General features: G+C 52.6%; 1 protein-coding gene and 1 long non-coding RNA gene across 5 annotated transcripts; one reads left to right on the plus strand and one right to left on the minus strand.

Moving 5' to 3' along the window:
- Positions 1-209: 209 nt before the first annotated feature.
- On the minus strand, positions 210-16,269 carry Shisa5 (shisa family member 5). 4 transcript variants are annotated; one of them, XM_021663377.2, is made up of 6 exons: positions 16,084-16,269; positions 13,933-14,089; positions 6,547-6,621; positions 1,870-1,985; positions 1,477-1,689; positions 210-1,352 (listed from the first exon to the last, which is right to left on the minus strand). In XM_021663377.2, the coding sequence occupies exons 1-6, from the start codon at positions 16,151-16,153 to the stop codon at positions 1,273-1,275; spliced, it is 711 nt and encodes a 236-aa protein (XP_021519052.1). In that variant the 5' UTR covers positions 16,154-16,269; the 3' UTR covers positions 210-1,272. The 4 variants fall into 4 exon arrangements, with proteins under 4 accessions (XP_021519052.1, XP_021519059.1, XP_060241227.1 ...); XM_021663384.2 differs by having other exon boundaries at positions 6,547-6,618; positions 16,084-16,267; XM_060385244.1 differs by lacking the exons at positions 13,933-14,089; positions 16,084-16,269 and adding an exon at positions 6,725-6,759 and having other exon boundaries at positions 6,547-6,618.
- Positions 16,270-16,402: 133 nt separating this feature from the next.
- LOC132654652 (uncharacterized) lies at positions 16,403-17,910 on the plus strand. The gene is made up of 2 exons (XR_009592313.1): positions 16,403-16,803; positions 16,939-17,910. It is a non-coding gene; the product is annotated as an uncharacterized LOC132654652 (long non-coding RNA).
- The last annotated feature ends 1,162 nt before the right edge of the window (positions 17,911-19,072 follow it).

The raw sequence follows: 19,072 nt of genomic DNA on the forward strand, positions 1-19,072 counted from the left end.
CAGTACTTGTAGCCTCCAATTTCTTTGCAGCCTGGGCCTCTGGCCATACTCAGGCCCTAGGGACAAGGCACAGTCTCTTGCTTTCTTAGTAGGATAATCATACCTGTTAGGCTAATTAAGATAGGGGAGAAACAAGTTCAAGAGATAGAAGTAGTATTTGCTGTGCAGCCTAGGCCGGCAGCCCAGGCTCTGAAGAAAGGGGAAGTGGGTCCAAATTTTCGCATTTATTATAAACGAGGGTGCAGAGCCTGGATGCTCAGAAACAAACCAATACACACAAAGCTAAGACAGCTGGTACAATAGCAACCAACAGGGAACACCGAGGTATTCATGTCTGGGCCAGAGCTACCTAATCCGGGCCCTCCACCCCCACTTTTGGTCCATATAGCTCCTTGTCCCTGGCGTCCCTGCTTCTAAGACAGACTGGACTGTGGTACAGGAGTCGTGTATTCTGTGAAGCTGGTGTCAAGGGAAACTGACTATCAGAGGCAGGTTGTCCTCCAGGAACCAGGAATTTCAACCTCACACCAACTATCACACATCAAGAGACAGAAAACAGGCAAAATGTTTGGCTAAAAGTAAAAGAAGACACTGCAGGGAGAAACCGGAGTATGTGGAGGACAGAGGCCCCTGGCCCAGTAGCAGGAGCCAGGCCAGCAAAGGTGGGAAAGCTTCCCCACTGGAGCCTGAATAGCGAATGCATGTGGCTTCTCCACAGTCCCAGGAAAGACAATAGGGCATCCAAGACAGACACCTGATGGTGAATGGATGGGGCTCTGCCATCAGAAGCTGACCCGCTGCCACTGAGCACAGGAAGTCTGCCCTCAGCACTGAGCTTCGGCCAGGCCCCTTGTGCTCTGCCCACCTATCTGCCCCCTCCACCCCTGCAAAATGCAGCCAAGCCCTGGGAACAAGGAATGGCCCTGAGCAGCAGCTAGCTGCTTCCTTCCTAAAGCAGGACATGTGGCCACAAAAAGCTTGCTCTCCTAAAGGTGACAGGCCATGGCTGGTCACCGTGGGGTGAACTGGGAAACATCTACCCCACTGTTTTTAATTTACTTGAGATTTCATAAAGTATAATTTCAAGTGAGGAAGAAAACACGTTGGTTCAGACCCACACTGGTAAGGATTTGTGCCTACCTGGTCAGCAGCAGAGGAAGCCACATGTCTAGACAAGGCGCACACACACCACAGACAGCAGTAGGAAGACTCTGCATACCACTCACTCACACATGACATAATCAAATGACAGCCAAAGAGGCTGGAGCAGCCTCAGGGAACTGCCTTTGGGGGATCCATGTAGGCCGGGTTGTATGGAGGCTGGCTGGCAGAGTAGGGTGCGGCTGGGCCTCCTGAAAGCAGAAAGGACACGGGTTAGCTGTGGGGACACTGGGCTGCGGTAAACAGGCAGGCAAGCCAGCAGGAAGGGACCCAAGGAGCAGAGGCATGAGCTGGGGGACATGCAAGGTTACTTACCAGCCAAAGTCTCGTGATAGGCTGGTGGTCCCGTGGGCTGGGCCAGGTAGGGAGGTGGGTACTGTGTCGGGTAGGGTGCTGCTGGCATTCCTGGCTGGGGGGGCATGGGGTGGTAGCCCTGGTACGTTGGTCCAGGGTAGCTGGGGGCCACACTTGGAGGCTGAGGGTAAGGGGTGTGAACCACGGTAGTAGTTGTGGTGTTGGTCACGACAGCTGCAAAGAGGGTCCTGATCAGTCAGATTCTTATGGCTCCCGAGGCCGGGAGAGGCCAGGCCTTCCCTTCCACCCCTCGCTTAGCCAAAACAGGTTCCTGGTCAGCACCACTTGCCCTCCTGGGGATCTGCTCACACAGGGAGGGGCACTGGCGGACAGGGTTGGGCAGGGCAAGCTTACGTCGTGGGCGACGGCACATCTTATACAGACAGCAGCAGGAGCAGGTAAAACATATGATGATGGTGGCAATGAACACCACGAAGACCGTCAGGCCAATCGCGACAGTTGCTCCAAACCTGCCAAAGAGCCAGTTGTAACCACCTCACTCTTCCCCATGACCAGCAACCCTCATTTCACCTGTTTCCAGGGCCACCCCTTTTGGCAAAAGAAACTCTGAGAAACCCCCCAGTTGTGCAGTATGAATCTATTTTAGCCTCAGTTTCCTCATGTGTCCAACATGGCTGCTCTCTGTTTTACATACAGCCCTACCCCAGGCCCACTCCCTACATCTGCCTACCCACACACCTTGCCCTTCCCCACCAAGGAAGCAGCTCTGTAGTTGTCAGTTATATGCCACAAGCCAGGCAAGGTGGGATCTGAGTCAAAAACAGGTGTTAAGTGCTGTAGGACTGCCTGGCTGTGTGACATCCCAGGCTGCCTCGTGGTTCGCTGGCATTGGTCCATTCCAGGGAGGAGAGATGGAGGCAGTGGTGCTCTTTAGAAGAGGCCTCCCTGCCCAGCCCGGGCACCCACCAAATAGAGGGCCTGCCCTCCGAAAGTCCCCCCAAATACTGCCAATAGCAGACAGGGCCCCCACTATCCCGCATGGTCCAGAGCCTGTGCTGTATTCTAATAGAAGGCAACTGTTTGGCAACTGAGACAGGCACATTCAGGGCACCTGCCACTCTGAGACCAGAGAGCAAGGATGTAGGTGCTACCCACCTGCAGGAGGAGTTCACAGCCCAGAGGAGCAGCAGAGATTTATCTGCGCCTCTTGGCCAAGGACAGACTTAGGGACAGGCCCACACACACTTCAGGCTTCCAAAACAGGAGCCTTTACCACCATGTGGCTCAAGACAAGCATCCAAGACAGAACCATGAGACCATAGGTGTCTCCCTAAGCAGGCAGAAACACATTCACACAGCCGGTGGCATGCGGCGGGAGGTCCAGGGTCTCTGTGCCTCTCTCTACAGAATGTGCCCCGCCCCTGCTCACCCCATGTTAACCTCTGCCTTCACTCAAGGGGCTCGCAGCTCAGGACTCCCCTTTTCATCAGGAGCTACTCAGTTTCAATTTCCTCCCCTCTCAAAGAAATGGAAATCGAATCTCCTCAGTCTTTCCCCTTTCCTGACGTCAGCGGCAGGAAGGACAGACTCAAGAGCCCTGTAGCCACCCTCTTAAAGACACAGTATGACTCAGGCACTGCTGAAGCACCAGCCGCTTGGGGAAGGCTCTGAGAAGGGCTGGAAGTGGAGGCAGAGGCCAGGACACACCTTCCCTGGCCTGCAAGCCCTGGCCTCTAAATGCAGCCCAGCGCCAGCCTCCGAGGTACTCTGCTCTCCTGACCCACCCCTTGGCTGGGGGCCTGCAGGGGGCAAAGCAGGACCCCTGGTTCCAGCGGGCACAGAGGCAGTTGATTGTCACTGTTTTTCCCTGCCTGTAGCTGCTCCCAAGCCTGGACGCGGCCCTGCCAGGCCTGATCATGTTTCCCAGTTGGTTCTGATGCCTGAGGCTCCCCCCCCCCCCACCCCGCGCCCCCCCCCCCCGCTCCTGGAACCACAGGAAGTTGTTCTCTCCCCACCAGTGACAATGTGTGTACAATCTTTTGGTGGGTACACAGTGTGAGTACAGTTGACAATTAAAATCCAGGGTTTGTCTAACCAGACAGCAAAACTTACCAAAAAAAAGCCAACTTCAATCTTTAATCAAAAATTTAGCTGAGTGTACTCACACACAGGCAATACCTGAAGTTGGGAGGCTGTTGAGGCAGGAGGATTATGAGTTCTGGGCCAGCCTGAGCAACCTAGTGAATTCCAGGCAGGCCTGGACTATATTGAGAAACCCGCCCCTCCCCCCCAAAAAAAAATCAAAACCTAACAATAACAAAAATCTCCTTGCAAGACCCACAAAGCCAGGCGGAGGCACCCCTCCCTCTTTATCTCTGCTCTAGCCAGATCACCAAGTACCAAGCTGTGTCCTTGTGCACCCAGGCCTTGCTGTCTGGGGCAGAGGAAGAGGCTCATCTCCACAACCCTCATTTCCACCTAATAACTCCTGTTCATCTCTCAGACCTCAGCCCAAAGCATCAGTTCAAGGAGACACATTTCCAGGCAGGAAAACACCAGACTCCTTGGCTAATGCTATCACAGAATTAAAGTCCCGTCCATTCAGATGGCCCAGGGGGTCAGGCATTGGTGGTGCCCACATGGCAGAGACAGGTGGAGGATCTCCGAGTTTGAGGCCAGCCTGGTCTATGTATGAGTTCCAGGCCAGCCAGGGCTACATAGCCAAAAACCATAAGCCAAAAAACAAAGCACACTGAGGGTGTGACAACTCAGGGCATGGCTAATGTGCCACTATGGTTCTAGACTATGGTTCTGACCTATGACTCAGAAACCAAGAACCACAGAAAAAGGCCAGTGGTGGGATATGAAGGCAGAGCTGCCGCAGCCCTCAGGCACAGCATCTTTCCTCAGAGGGCTTCTCTGGGGTCCCAAGCCACTGCCAGGCAGCAGGGGATGGACCCTGACCATGGGATCCACTCTGTGGACAAACAGAGCCCTCAGCACAGAGGGAGTGACAGATACCTGGCAGACTCTGTCACGGACAGCCCTGTCCCCCAGCTTTCACTTCTGTGCACAATTCTGGGGCTCTGAAGAATAGGAGAAAAAGAAACCCTAGCGGCCCGTTCTTCCTCTCCCCATCCCCATACTTCCAGCCGTCTCCACCAAGTCCCCAAAAAAAGCCTCCTGCACATGTCAGGCCCCTGAGCGGTCTCCACTGGGCCATCTACACTTACCACACATGCTCCCAATCTGCTCTTCAATATGCTGCGCTGGACGGCTCCTGCCAGGACGGGGGACCAAGCCCCCTTCAGTGCAGTCCACGGCGCCTCAGACCAGCTGCCTTCTTGCCCTTAGCCCCAGCCTTCCCTCTTGGGTCTCCCTGCCACTGCTCCTCAAAAGCTGCTGTCCCTCCGGTTCCATCCTCTGCACGTTCACCCTACCCAATCCTTCAAGGCAAGGACCCTCCACCCCAATCCCAATGTCGGCCTGTACCTATCCGGCATCCTTGTGCAGGGCTGGACCTCTGTCTCTAGAGTAGAGGCCAAGGAAACCTGTTCACTTGTCTGTTCTTGCCTTTGTTCCTTGCTGGCAGGCACTGCTGAACACCACCACCAACCCAACTCCCTCCTACCCTCCCTAGCACCTCTGGCCAGGAATCACAGCCACTCCCAACAGCTGCCGGCAACACTGACTGACCCATGTGTTCTTTTCCTCTGTGACTTGCTCTGTGGCACTGGAGTATGATTCCAGCAATCAGGAAGCTGAGGCCAGCCCAAAGAACATAGTGAGTTCCAGGTTAGCCGGGGCTACAGAGAAGGAGCCTGTTTCCAAACAACAAACAAACAAACACTGGAGAGAGAGCTCAGTTGATAGAGTGAGAGACAAATTATTGCCTTTGTGAGAGACAAATTATTCTGGCCTGTTTTCAGTCTGTTGTGTGCTCAGAGCACTAAGATAATCAGTGACAAAGGCCCCTCTCCCCCACGCTGGCAGCTGGCCTGCTCGTCTCAGAACAGGAAGAGTTGGAATGTTGCAGGTGTTCGCTTGGTGGCCAAGCCCCGGACGTTCACTAGATAAGGCTTCACATTCTGAACCAAAAGGACGAGGGATCCTGGAAGGAGGCTATGCTAGAAGAACTGGAAGACTATACTTTTCTGGAATTTCTCACCCCTAAAGACCATCCCAATTCTTTTAGCCTTTCCTCTGTGCTGGGTCCTATCCTGCAGGATCACATCTTAAAAACGGTCTTCCTTTCTCTAGTCTCTCAAATATGTTATTACAGAGTGGGCGTCTTGTTTCTCACACCTACCATACAGGAGGCCCTGGGTTCAATCCCCAGCACGGCATAAACTAAGCGTGGTGACACACGCCTGTAAATCATTGGGGATGATCGTAAATTCAAGGTCATCTTCCAAGTTCAAGGTTAGCCTGGGCCACAAAAGGCTTTGTCTCGGGAAGCAAGGGAGGGAGAAAAGGAAGAAAGAAAAAGGGAGCAGAAGCCTGGTCAGAGGAGTGTGCGGCGCCTCTGAATGTGGGAGGGAGGAGTCCCAGCTGCATTACCCTTTCTGGATCCCGAGATGGAGATGCCTCAACAGTGGTGGCTAGGACCCACAAACCTCCCCATGGCGACCGAGGCCCTTCCGCTATCTCAGCCCCTGCCTCGGCATTACCACCCATCACCTCGCACTCATCACCCGGTCCAACATCAGCGTAGCCGTCACTCTGCCACGACCATCGGCCACCCGATTGCCACCATTGCCTCACAGCATCGGAGTCGTCACCGAATGTCATTTCCTCCTCTGCTACCTCTCCACCACCCAGGTCAATATGGACGCCACCCCTGGACCTTCCACTACCAGCCCCCAAGCGGTTACTCCTATTGTTTCTCTCCCCAGCATCCCTGCGCCCTGGAGGGTCAAGGATCCCAGGGGGCAAACGCGACTACAACTTCACTGGGGCACCATCCTAATGACTCTGTGCCATCTTAGTGCACCAAGGCCATCCCCAAGCCCACCTGAGCCCTTATCACATCTGCCAGGAACACACGCACACCTCACAGGCTTTATTTACCCTGGCATGGGGTCACTGTCAAAACTGGATCGAAACGCCTGCGGCTCCAGAAACTCTGCGTAGGTGGGAAATCTGCTAAGAGAAAAGAGAAAGCTCATGAGGAGCGAGCTCCATCCCCACCTGCACCCCCCACCTGCCGGGGAAAGGCACCCAGGACCTCCCAAGAATGTGTACACACTGGGGTCCCGGGCTGAGGTTCTGTGCACTTCTCTCCCGGGCACGCTAAAGGCAATCCACAGGACACAGTGCATGAGGCCAAGAAACAGCAGATCTCACACTTAAGATCTGGAAAGTACCTACAATGACCGCAACAGGATGAAGGCGGAAACCAAAAGCAGAGGGTGGCATTGCCACAAAGTTAAAAGACAAAGGAAATACAAGGGGACAAAAGAAAAACAACTCTTCCAAAACAACAATAATCTGAGTTATAATCTGTCAGATGTCCGTAATTTCAGCACTGGAGACCGAGGCAGAAGGATCACAAGATTGAAGCCATCTCTTACCCTAAGAAGAGGCTATGATGATCCTACACACTTGGACCAAGACCCCAACAGCTGTGTCTCACAAGGAAGGGGGAAGAGAATAGACTGCCCTTCTAAACACCAGTCTCCTCGCTCAGGCTAGTGTACCCGGAGTAACGACATCTTCTGTGGGGGGAGCTCTAGGCTCGCAATTCCTCCAATCAGTTTTATAAGTGCAGGGTTAGACACACAATCAAAACCTCCCAGGGACACTGAGGGTGGAGAACATGAGTAGAAAACAGGCGTAAACACTGACAATGAAAACATCTACAAGGGCCAGCTATATCGGCGCACACATTTAGTCTCGGCACTCAGGAGGCACAGGCAGGTAGATCGCTGTGAGTTTGAGGCCAGCCTGGTCTACACAGTCAGTTCCAAGACAGCCAAGGCTAGAAAGACCTTGCCTCGAAAAGCTAAGTAAAACAAAAAATGTCCACAGGGCTCTGAGCATGAGATTAGCAGACACTGACATCAGGGGACAAAACACACTGTTTAAAGAGCACGGCGGGCCCAGTGAGACGGCCCTGGCCTCCAGGCCTGACTTCAGCCTGGGTGGAGGCTCAGTGCCACAGCAGAGGGAGAAGTGGCTCCTGAAAATTGTGCTCTGACATCTACACGTGTGTCGGGCATTTGTGTGCCCATGCACGTGACAATAACATAACTTAAAAAGTGCTTAGAGAACAAACCCGGGGACTGGCAGAAGGCGAGCTTGGGCCAGCGATGGCCGGGAGGTAGAGGCACTTACTGTCAAGCCTGAGGACCCGAGTGTGATCTCAGAGCCCACACGGTAGACGAGAGCTGACTCCAGGTCAACCTTTACCATTTACAGGGGACGCTACACATACATACACACACACACACACACACACACACACACACACCAAAAATAAGTAAAATGTAATAAAAGAATAAACAGCGAAATTACCAGGAAGAACTTAAAGACACTGAAGACTGAGGAATCCTGAGAGCTTGGAGTACCCTAGACTGCTGGAGATTTTCAAGCAATTTTTCAGAAATGTGTTTCTATGTGGAACATCGTGATTTCCCCGGCTGTGCATGGGAAAAGCGAGAGAGAGGGGAATCAAGGGGAAGGGATAAAACTTCAAGATCTGGAAAACGGGGACTAGGAGTAGAGGTTTGATCCCCAGCACCAAAACAAACAAGCCACCAAAACCACCACCAAAACCAAAGATGTGGAGCATTTTCAGCCTGCTTCTGTTGCAGACATTGAGACTGCAGTCCAAAAGCCAGCTGACACGGAAATCAGAACACCAGGTTAGCCCGGTGCAATGCTGCCAGTGGAACCGAAGGAGGTGGAAACAGATCGGAAGAGCCGCCACAGGACTCAACTGCCATTGTGCACCACCGTCCAAGGCAGAGTGAAGACCTCCAAGACCGTCCAGGTCTGTGGAAGCTGCACGGTCATCCCCTCAGCTTGGACGGCACAGGCCGGAAGGTGCAAAGCGCATGGCGGGCTTGTGTCTGCTTTAGAAAGCCAGAGAGCATTCTGAAGCTTTAGTGCCCCCTGGTGGTCGCAACACGCCAGTGCACATCTTCAATCAGCACTCTAGAGGCAGAGGCAGGCAGAGCTCTCTGAGTTTGGGGCCAACCTGATCTACACAGAAAGTTCCAGGACTGCCAAGGCCCTATAGAGAGACCCTGACCTCAAAAAAATCAAACTAAATAAATTCAGGAGCTCGGCAGGGAAGAGCACTTGCTGTTCTTCCAGAGAACACAGCCTCGGTTCCCAGGCCCCACACGGTGGCTCACAGCTGTTTAACTCCAGTTCCAGGGGGCCTGGCGCCCTCTTCTGGACTCTTTGGTCATTGTATGTACATGCTGGCAAACACATACATGGAGGCAAACACATACATGCAGGCAAACACATACATGCTGGCAAAAAACACCCATGCACATAAAAATAAATAAATTTTAAATAAATAAAGTGGACATATCCGGGCTCGGTGGCCCACGCCTGTAATCCCAGCACTCGGGAAGACAGAGGCAGGTGGATCTCTGTGAGTTCAAGGCCAGCCTGGTCTACCACTCAAGTCCAGGACAGCCAAGGCTACATGGAGAAACCCCATCTCAAAAACCCAAAAACCAAGCAAACAAAAAAATTAAATTAAATTAAATAGATAGATAGATAGATAGACAGACAGACAGACAGAGCGGACAGTGCCTAAGGACCAACATCTGAGGTTGTCCTCCAGTCTCTATACTTGAGCTACACACACATAGGTGCTCACAGACAGACACACACACACACACACACACACACACACACATTTACGCTCATATGCAAAGTAGGGCTGAAGGGATGCTCAATACTGACTCTCTCCAAAAGACCTGGGCTGAATTCACAACACTCACACGGTGGCCCAACCATCTGTGACCACAGTCCTAGGGGACCTGCCCCCCTCTTCTGGCATCTAGGGCACTCACTGCACGCCATACGGTGCAGACCCATACGCAGGCAAAACTCCCAACACACAAAATGAAAAAAAAATCAAAATCATGTAAAAGTTAGGATAATAGTTACCTTTGGGGGTAAAAGAGAAACAACGAGTGGGTTCAAAGAGCCTCTGAGTTTCTCTAAAGATTCTAATCTTCATCCAGTGACAGGCTACTGGGTTGTACATTTACTTCAGACACAGAATATTCTATAAAATATAACTATCTAAAAAACAACAACCACAACTCAGCCAGGCAGTAGTGGCTTACACCTTTAATCCCAGCATTCCAAGACAGAGGCAGGTGGATCTCTTAAGCTTGAGGCCAACATGGTGGAAACAGATCGGAAGAGCGGCCACAAGACTCAACTGCCATTGTGTACCACCATCCAAGGCAGAGTGAAGACCTCCAAGACCATCCAGATCTGTGGAAGCTGCAGTGTGTGTTCATGAACAGCCAGGGCTACACATAGAAACCCTGTCTCTAAATAAATAAATGATAACAAAAACCTCAGTGAAAAGCGAGGCACGGCGGTGCACGCCCTTCAGCCCAGCACTCTGAGGCAGAGGCAAGAGGATGTCTGCAAGTCCCAGACCTTGGTTGATCCAGCAAGTGTCAGGCTGGTGACAGTTACTCAGCAAGACTCTGTCTCCAACAAGCAAGCAAGCAAGCAAGCAAGCAAAGTGGCAGCTCGGTGGCTCGGTGAGTGAAGGAGCTTGCTGCCAAGCCTGACAACCAGAGTTCTAGCCCTGGAACAAGCCTGGGAGAAGGACAGAGCAGACCTTGCTTTTGCCCTCTGACTTCCACAAATGAGCTGCGGCACCCCGTTGACCCGTGCGCGCACACACACAAATGAACGCTTTTGAAAACCAAGAACCGTGCGATCTGAGCGCTTACAAGACAACAGTATCCAGACAGCGAGATGCAGATGAAAATGTGGGGGAGACGCAAGAGTCGTGGGTGCTGTGTGGAGAGCACCACGTGTCTGGCTAGAGTTCCACAGGGGAAGGAAAAGGGGAAGGACAGTGTTTCAGTAATGGCAGACAACTCCCGAACTAATGAGATACTCTAAACCTCAGATTTCAGAAGATCTGCAAACCTAGAGACATAAAAATAAGCCAGTTGGTGGTGGCGCACACCTTTAATCCCAGCACTCGGGAGGCAGAGCAGGTGGATCTCTGTGAGTTCAAAGCCAGCCTGGTCTACAGAGTGAGTTTCAGGACAGCCAAGGCTACAAAGAGAAACCCTGTCAAGAGAGAGAGAAGTGTGCAAGCCAGGCATGGTGCACACATTTTTAATCCCACTACTCAGTTGGCAAAGGCAGGCAGGTTGCCACAATCAGAGGCTAGCCTGGTCTACACGAGTTCCAGGCCAGTCAGAAGCTACAGAGAGATCCTGTCTGAAAAAAATATGTAAAAGAAGAATAAGATTTTGGCCAGTCATAAAGTACAGTAGCGTGTCCAAGGCCTGTGTTGGCTTCTTAGCACCAAAAGAAAAATAATCCCTTGAACTCCCATTTCTTGAGAGATTAAAATGAAGCTTAAAGCGATTTTCAAGCTCATTATCTCAATGGAAATAATAGACACTGAAAGGCAGTGGAATGGGACTTTCTGTATGCCAAGAGAAAAAAAGGCATCAACCTAAGTTGAATGCTATTTTAATTTTTTTTTATTTTATATTTAGCATGCACACACATGCATACAAACATGCAGAGGTCACAGGACAACTAATAGGAGTCAGTTCTCTCCCCCCACAATGTGAACCCCAGGCCCTGAACTCAGGTTCTCAGGCTCGGTGGCAAGCACCAGGCCCATTGAGTCACCTCACAGGTATCTGTTAACTCCAGTTCCAAGGGATGCAATAAAGCCTTCCTCTAACTTCCACAGACACCAGGTCTGATTGTGACGTACAGACACACAGGCAAAACACTCAAACACAAAACTTAAAAGTAAGTAAAATATTATTTTGGAATGAGATACGCATCATTTGCCACATTAAGAGGATAAAAATAGCTCATGGCCATCTCAGAAAACATCTCACAAAGTTCAAATCCCTTTATGATTAAAACTCCAGGCAAAGTCTAATAGCGAGGAATTTCCTCAGCATGAAACAGGATACCTCCACAAAGCTAGCATTATACCCCCAAAGTGGAAATAAACTAGGTGTATGAAGTTGGACAGATGGCTGGGCAGTTACTGAGCACTTGCTTCTCATGCAGAGGAGTGGAGTTCGTTCCTAGAACCCACACGGCAGCCCAAAACTACCTGTAACTCCAGTTCCAGGGGATCTGACACCCTCTACTGGCCTCTTGCGGGCTTTGCGCATACAAGCAGGCAAGCACATTGTGGTGGTTTACATAGTGCCACGGGGCACAGCACTGTTAGGAGGTGTGGCCTTGATGGAGGGAGCGTCACTGCGGAGGCCGGCTTTGAGGTCTCCTACGCTCAAGCTACACCAGTGTGGAAGACAGTCTCCTCCTTGCCTGTGGATCAAGATTTAGAACTCTCAGCTCTTCCTCCAGCACCAGGCCTGCCTGGACGCTGCCATGCTTCCTGCCATGGTGGTCACAGGCTAAAAACCTCTGAAACTACAAGTCAGACTGAGTGAAATGTTTTCCTTCGTGAGAGTTGCCTTAGTCGTGGTGTCTCTTCACAGGAATGAAAGCCTAACTAAGACACACAAATACACATAAAACTTGAAGAAATTTAAAAGTCCCAAATAAGAGACTGACAGAAAGCTAAACAAAATGCCAAATATGATCTCATAAGTTAATAACTACATTACCTTTACTAACCCCCCCCGAGGTACTAGGGACTGAGGTACCAGTGTACTCCTGAGTTACTCCCTAGGTGATCTATTAATCCGAATGGAACAAACGCACCTGTTTTCTTCTGTAATTACTATAAGCTGGGAATAATGCGTGCACTCACAGTCCCCAACTACTCAGTCATCGGAGATAGGTCGGTCAGTTGAAACCGACCTGAGCAACACAACAAGATCTTGTATCAACAGATGTGAAAAGAGACCTAGAAAGAGCCCAGCATTCAGGAAGCAGAGGCAGGAGGATCGCTGTGAGTTCAGGGCCGGCCTTGTCTACAGTGCGAGTTCCAGGATAGCCAGGGCTACACAGAAGAATCCTGTCTTGAAAAATAAAACCAAAAAACAAAAGTCCTTTACAAAGTCATAAAAGTTGAGGCTGGAGAGATGGCTCAGCAGTTAAGAGTGCTGAACGTTCTTCCAGAGGACCCGGGTTCAATTCCCAGCACCCATATGGCAGCTCTCAACTGTCTATAACTCCAAGATCTAACACCATCACACAGACATACATGGGTGAAGCAGACAAAACACCAACGCATATATTTTAAAAAGTAATAAAAATTAACATAGTGAAAATATTTTAAAACATCATCTATAAGCCACGCATGGTGACTGACACCTTTAGTTTCAGCGCTGAAGACACAGAGGCAGGCCGATCTCTGAATGAGGCCAGCAAGGTTATACAGTGAGACATTCTCTCTCTCTAAAAAACACAGACAACTGTAGAATATAAAACCAGCCAACTCTTGGTGACCATGTGGCATGCAGGGGACCCGGCAGTCCCACGCACATCCTCAAGAACTTCTTACAGATTCATGAAAAGCAGGAGGAGGGGTTACAAGGATGCCCACTGCGGCTGCCTATGAGGCCAACAACTTTGGACTCACTCAGAGAATGACACGGCTGTGACGTCTGCCTTATGAGCACCGGACTGAGATCGCAAAGTAAGGGCATTCGTTAGAGCGCCCCCAAAAATGTTCCCACAAAACAATACAGACCTTTTAAGAATACAAGCAAAAGCATACACCTCACACACCGTAGACTGGGGTGCCCGAAGGATGCGAGGGGAACGGAATGGCCATGGGAGACCGGAGAGGACACGGGCGGTAGCTCTGGACTTGCTGCCTGCCGTGAGCTAAGTATGGCCACTGCAACTCTCAGTCTGTGGCCGAGTACAAAGAAAACCACGATGTGACGAGGACACACACATCTTGGTCCTCGCCAGTGACAACAGCCTGCCGGGAGGACACAGTCCAGCGCTTTCTGGGCAACACCCACGCCCTGTACCTTGTAGAGGTACAGGCACATACACAGTGTGGGGGTACCAGCATAAAGCTGCCCGCCCTGAGGGCCTGTGGTTCAAGTACAACGCCAGAGTCAGCTGAGCCCACTGACCTCAGCCCGAGGCTGAGTGAAACAGAAGCCTTGAGGGTGGGGGAGGAGCGGAGCAGCTTTAGGTAGTCCCGTCTAGAAGATGGCTCCCCGACCACTATGGCTCACCACACAGCCCAGTCTTGAGAGGCCAGAGGGGCAAGGCACTCCCCAGGGACTGGACGGAGGCTCCTCCCCCTCTTCCTCCCCTCCACACACCCACCTGGGCTCCGGCTCTGTACACAGCTCCCCGGTCCACTGGACTCTCTTCAGCACGTCGGAGCAGCAATATTGGTTGGAACAGGAACCACAGCAGAAATCAGGACAGGACCCTGGGATCAGGCTGTCTTCATCAAAAGACCTACATATCTCACCGTGGGCTGAAGCACAGAAACAAGCTCATTCCCCTGTGTCCCATAGGCCAGGGCTCATCCATTCCCCAGTCGATGGCAGTCATTTCCCCAGTGCAGCCACCAGGCAGAAGCTTCAGGCCGCCTCAGGGAACCACCTTTCTACCAAGCCTCTCCTCTCCTCTGAGCCACAGCAAGGTACCCTCTGGCCCTTGGCAGTCTGTCGGTTTCCTGGTAGGAGAAGCACACCTGAGCGGCTACAGGCACGGGGCTGTGTAATATTTAATCCTCATTACCTCCATAGCACCCTCATCTGCCAGGCACAAGTGCAGGCAGGAGAGGCCCGAGCCTCAGCCCCCACCAGCTGAGTCCTAACCAAGTCACAGTGACAGTCTCCACACAAGAGTCCACAAAGCCCGTACCCCTAGGCTAGGCATGCAGCCGGTATTAGAAAACATTTGTGCTCAGTGGCACCTGTGAAAGCCTGGGGCCATCACGAGGCTCTCAATCTAACAGCGAGTGCAAATCTCCGCACACAAGGTCACGCTGAGAGATGTGGGGAAGGCCACAGGGTCCCCGAAAGCTTCACAACACTCCGGGAGAATGCCACACACCGAGTGCCCTTCTGTCCTTAGGCGAGCGATGCTAGCAAACCTGGAGCCCACACACAAGAGAGCCCCTCAAGACTCATCAAGGCTCATCAGACTCCGTCTGCGGACAGTCCCTTAAGTGTCAGCAGCCCTGGTCAGAAGGCCCACACAGATGAGCAGAGCACACACCCTGGAGCTGTCAGGAGAACGAGGCCCAAGGACAGAGGCACTGTGATACTCCGAGAAAAGATAACTTGGAGGTAAAGAGGGCTGCTCCCCTCCCCCTCCCCCAAAACAGGGTCTCTGTGTGACCCTGGCTGTCCCGGAACTTCCTCTGTAGACCAACCTCGACTCAAACTCAGAGATGCAGAGGGCCACCTTTTTATTGGTGTTTTTGGCGGCACCAAGCAGAATCTTGCTCTGGACAAAACCATGGAATGGGTCTGTCTGGCCACTGCTGGCCGGGTTCAGCGTGCTGACCACCTAAAATGCTTACAAGAACAGCCACAGGCCAGCTCTGACCAAGTCAGGCTGAACAGCCCACACTAGTGAGACTTTCCTTTCTTTCTTTTTAGGGCAGGGTCTCACTATGTAGCCCTGGCCTGCCTGGAAACTCACACCCTAGACCAGACTGGCCTTAAGCTCCCAGGGCTCCTCCTGCCTCTGCAGTGCTGAGATTAAAGGCAAGTGCCATCTTGCGATGCCCACACGAGTGGTCTTTCAGGCCGGGTCCCAGTCAGAAATGCTCTTCTCAACTCCAGACAAGGAACAGGGCTCTCCAGCCTGGAGACCCATCCTCCAATAGGCTTACTCCTGGGGTGGGCTGACTCTCCCATCTATTATCCTCACAAATCAGCCCTCAGGAAACACAGCCCTTGTCCTCCAGGAAGCCACCCATTCCAACAGAATCATTCATTAGCTTCCCGTGGCCGGGCAGGGCAGGGGGCTGCTCCAATATATACACCAAACAGGCCCCCAGCCTGCCCTTCCAAGCCTGTGAGTCATCCCTCCGGTGTCTCCTCCCCACAAGAGGCCAGCCTTAGGGCCCAGTTTCTCCAGGAATCCAAGGGCTGTAGAGGCAGCGGTTGTGGGGCTCCCAGCCCGGAAGCATAACCTCTGCTGGAGGGGCCAGGCGGCGCCGAGGCCCTACCTGGAGCTAACCCCAGGCAGGGAATCCTGCTCCAGCCCCTGGAACAGGTAGGGCCTACACACCACGAATGGCACGACAAAGGTAATAGTGTCAGTTCAGGAGGGAAGGGGTGATAAGATGAAGTCAGTGATGGGGTTCGCAGACGCGCCCTCGGTTATCAGGGGCTCAAGTCGAAGCACTCCGGGGCTGATGCTGCCTGGCTCTTCCCAGAGACAGCTAGGGAAAGTGTCCGACCCGACCCCAGTCCCTGGGCAGCATACACCGCCCCCTCCTCCCAGGCTCACCACCGGGAGGCGGCGGCAGCAACAACAGCAGCAGCAACAGGGTCCACGGAGAGGACACCGGCGCAGCCATGGCGGGACAGACCGACGACGAAGAGACCAGACGGACCAAAGCCAGGGCAGCGGTGCAGCCGCGACCTCAGCTCCTCGGCGCGGCCCTAGCCTCCTTGCCCCGCCCCGGCCGGTTCCCGGAACCCCCGCCTGAGTGGGGCGGAGGTGGGAGGGAGGGGAGGCGAGGGAGGGAGGGGAAGTGGCCACCCCTCCCGGCCGGGCCGCCGCTCTCCCGCCCTGGTCCCCGAACCTCTGAGACGGCTTTCCCGGGCCCTGGCGGCGGGCACTGGAGCACCCAGGTCGCTCACGGGCTACCTTTGCGGGGAGACCCCCTTGCGGCTGACTTAGGGGCTGGAGGAGGCTCTCCGCGGCGACGTTGCCCTAACACTCGAGCGCCAGCTGTGGGCAGCTGGTACACGCGTCCAGCTCTGCCTCAGGGGAGCTGCTGGCTCTCCTGGCTCGGTGGATCCTCACACAGCTTCACCTGAGGATCCTGTGAAGTGATGGGGGGGGGGGGGAGAGGGCCGGGATGCTCAACAAATTCAAATTCCCTCTAGCAGATTTCCAGGACCTCAGTCTGAGGACAGTAGGTTCCAGGGACCTTCGTCCTCCAGTGATCCAGACCCATCCTCCAGGCAGCGGCTCACTCTAGCCAGGGGTTTAATCCTGAGGGTAAGAACTAACAGCTCCCAGGGTAGATACAAGTCACCTCCTGACGGAGTTCAGACAGGGCTGCCGTTCCCCTCAGTGTGGGACAAAGTTCCTAACAAAGCCAGGAAAGAGGTCTGGCGTCTTTGTACTGCACAGCTCCTGGTTTGCCTCATGAAATGCCTGCCAGCGGGCCACCTGAGCCAGCATGTAATCTGCGCTGTGCCTGCACACATTTCTCGCCTGAGACTGGGGCGTTGCTGTGGACGGTCTGGGAGGTCTCCAGCAGTTATCCAGCCTACAGGATTACAGGGAGCCAGGAAAGGAAGCAACACACCAGCCATACAAGCCCGGAAGGGAAAACTAGTTCCTTCTGGCCAAGAGGATGGAATCTCTAAACTATGGAAGGATTACCTGTCAGCAAGACAGGACCAGTCCCAGGAAGACAGGCTCACTGCAAGCTCTGCTGAAGGATAGGCAGGGTAATTGTCCTTTTAATGAGATACTACACATTTCCTTCCCAGAATTCCTGTCCCCCCCCCACCTGTCCCAGCACAGTTCCTACAAGCTGCCATGAGGTTCTCAAGTCTACTTTTCTCTTTCCCCTTTTTTTGTCCTTTTAAATGTTTGTCAATCCTAAATTTGCTAATACTTTGGGCTTCCCCTAAAGCCCTGCTCTCTTCTATAGGGCTGACCTCCGTGCTGGCTTAACCGAAATTCAACTTGTTGAATCCTTTCTCTTCACTCTTCTTTCTTCAGATACAGAAGGTTTTGTTTGTTTTTGATAAGGGTCTCACTATGTAGACCTGGCTGGCCTCAAGTTCAGAGGTCTGCCTGCTGCTGCCTTCCCTAAAGGTGTGTGCCACCATACCCAGACAAGTTTTCCTTTAAATAATTTATTTTTATGTGCATTGGTGTTTGACTGCACATATGTCTGTGTGAGGGTGTCAGATCATCTGGAACAGGAGTTACAGACAGTTGTGAGCTGCCATGTGGGTGCTGGGAATTGAACCCAGGTTCTCTGGAAGAGCAGCCAGTGCTCTTAACCGCTGAGCCATCTCTCCAGCCCCAAGTTTTCCTTTTAAACTGTAATAAAACTGTCCTCTTTGAATAAACTTTGGCTTTGCTTGACCTGCCTCATCAGCTCAATTAGAATGACTATCCCAGGGTGGAGAGGAGGCTCAGTGCTTAAGAGTACTAGTTGCTCTTGTGGAGGGGCTGAGTTGGTTCCCAGCACCCATGTGGTGGCTCACACCATCTGTGGCTCCAGTGCCAGGTGATCCCAGGCCCTCTTCAGGCTTCTGTGGTCACCAGGTGCACATGAGGTACACATAAGTACACGAACGCAAACACACAAATCTAAGAAGCATTTACAAGTCGTAGACGAGAACTGGGGGAGGGGGGCTGGCAAGCCAGAACAACACCCAGAGAGGCTCAGTAGGCCTGACAGGATGGGGGTGGCGAGTGTAGGTGAAGGCTAGGACTAGGCCTGGAGTGCTGAGTGCTCATTCGGCTAGCCTGAGGGCCCTTGTCTTTCTTTCTCATCCAGTATCTGGGCTTCCTTCATCCATTTTGGATGGCAGTCAGTCAGACATTCCTCCCTCATCCAGTGCACCTAAAGCAAGGGCTTTTTCTGCAGGCCCAGCCAATGAGCTGAACCCTCAGACACATCAGTGTGAAAGGAGGCAGGGTTGGTCAGATGTCAGTAGGCTTGGAGGTCGTCGAGGCTAGATCCCTCTTCATTCATCTTTGCACCCTACTTCCTCTGTCCCAGATAACACTAATTTTGAAGGAAGAGGAAATGTTAGCCTTGCTTCTTCACTCTTTGCTGCAAAAGGCTCTGTTGATAATACCCTTTGAAGAAAACAGCAAGAAGTTCCCTCGCCCAGGCCCTCCATGATAAGGAGAAAATCCTGTTTCACAACCTCAGGGGACTCGCTAGAAGACAAATGTGATACGCCTGAAGCCATATTCAAAGGCTCAGTGGGTAAAGACACCGGAAGCCAAACCTAGCCTGACCACCTGCTCAGTCCCCATGTGGCAGAGTCAAGAACCAGCTCCGGCAAGCGTCCACATGAACACCATGACACCTGTGGCCCCTGTCCCCATAAATGTAAAGAGAAAAACTGTTAAAGGTGGGAGGGATAATTCCCCTCCATGAGTTACTTCTGAGCCCCCAAGTCCCCTCCATGACACTGCTGCTTAAGGGTGCTCTGTGTGGAAAGACATTTCTGGCTTCTCTTTTCCAATTCCAGCTAAACCTGCTCGCCCAGACATCTGACATTCTTACCCT

This window comes from Meriones unguiculatus, chromosome 6, assembly GCF_030254825.1.
Source record: "Meriones unguiculatus strain TT.TT164.6M chromosome 6, Bangor_MerUng_6.1, whole genome shotgun sequence".
Classification (NCBI taxonomy): Eukaryota; Metazoa; Chordata; class Mammalia; order Rodentia; family Muridae; genus Meriones; species Meriones unguiculatus.

Bases quoted from the DNA above. Each gene is read 5' to 3' on its own strand.
- Shisa5 (XM_021663377.2), bottom strand. From the start codon at position 16,153: ATGGCTGCGCCGGTGTCCTCTCCGTGGACCCTGTTGCTGCTGCTGTTG. The intron at 1,986-6,546 runs GTAAATAAAGCC...GCTCTTTGGCAG, and splicing joins GACAGTGACCCCATGCCAGG to GTTTGGAGCAACTGTCGCGA. The intron at 1,690-1,869 runs GTAAGCTTGCCC...CCCTCTTTGCAG, and splicing joins GATGTGCCGTCGCCCACGAC to CTGTCGTGACCAACACCACA.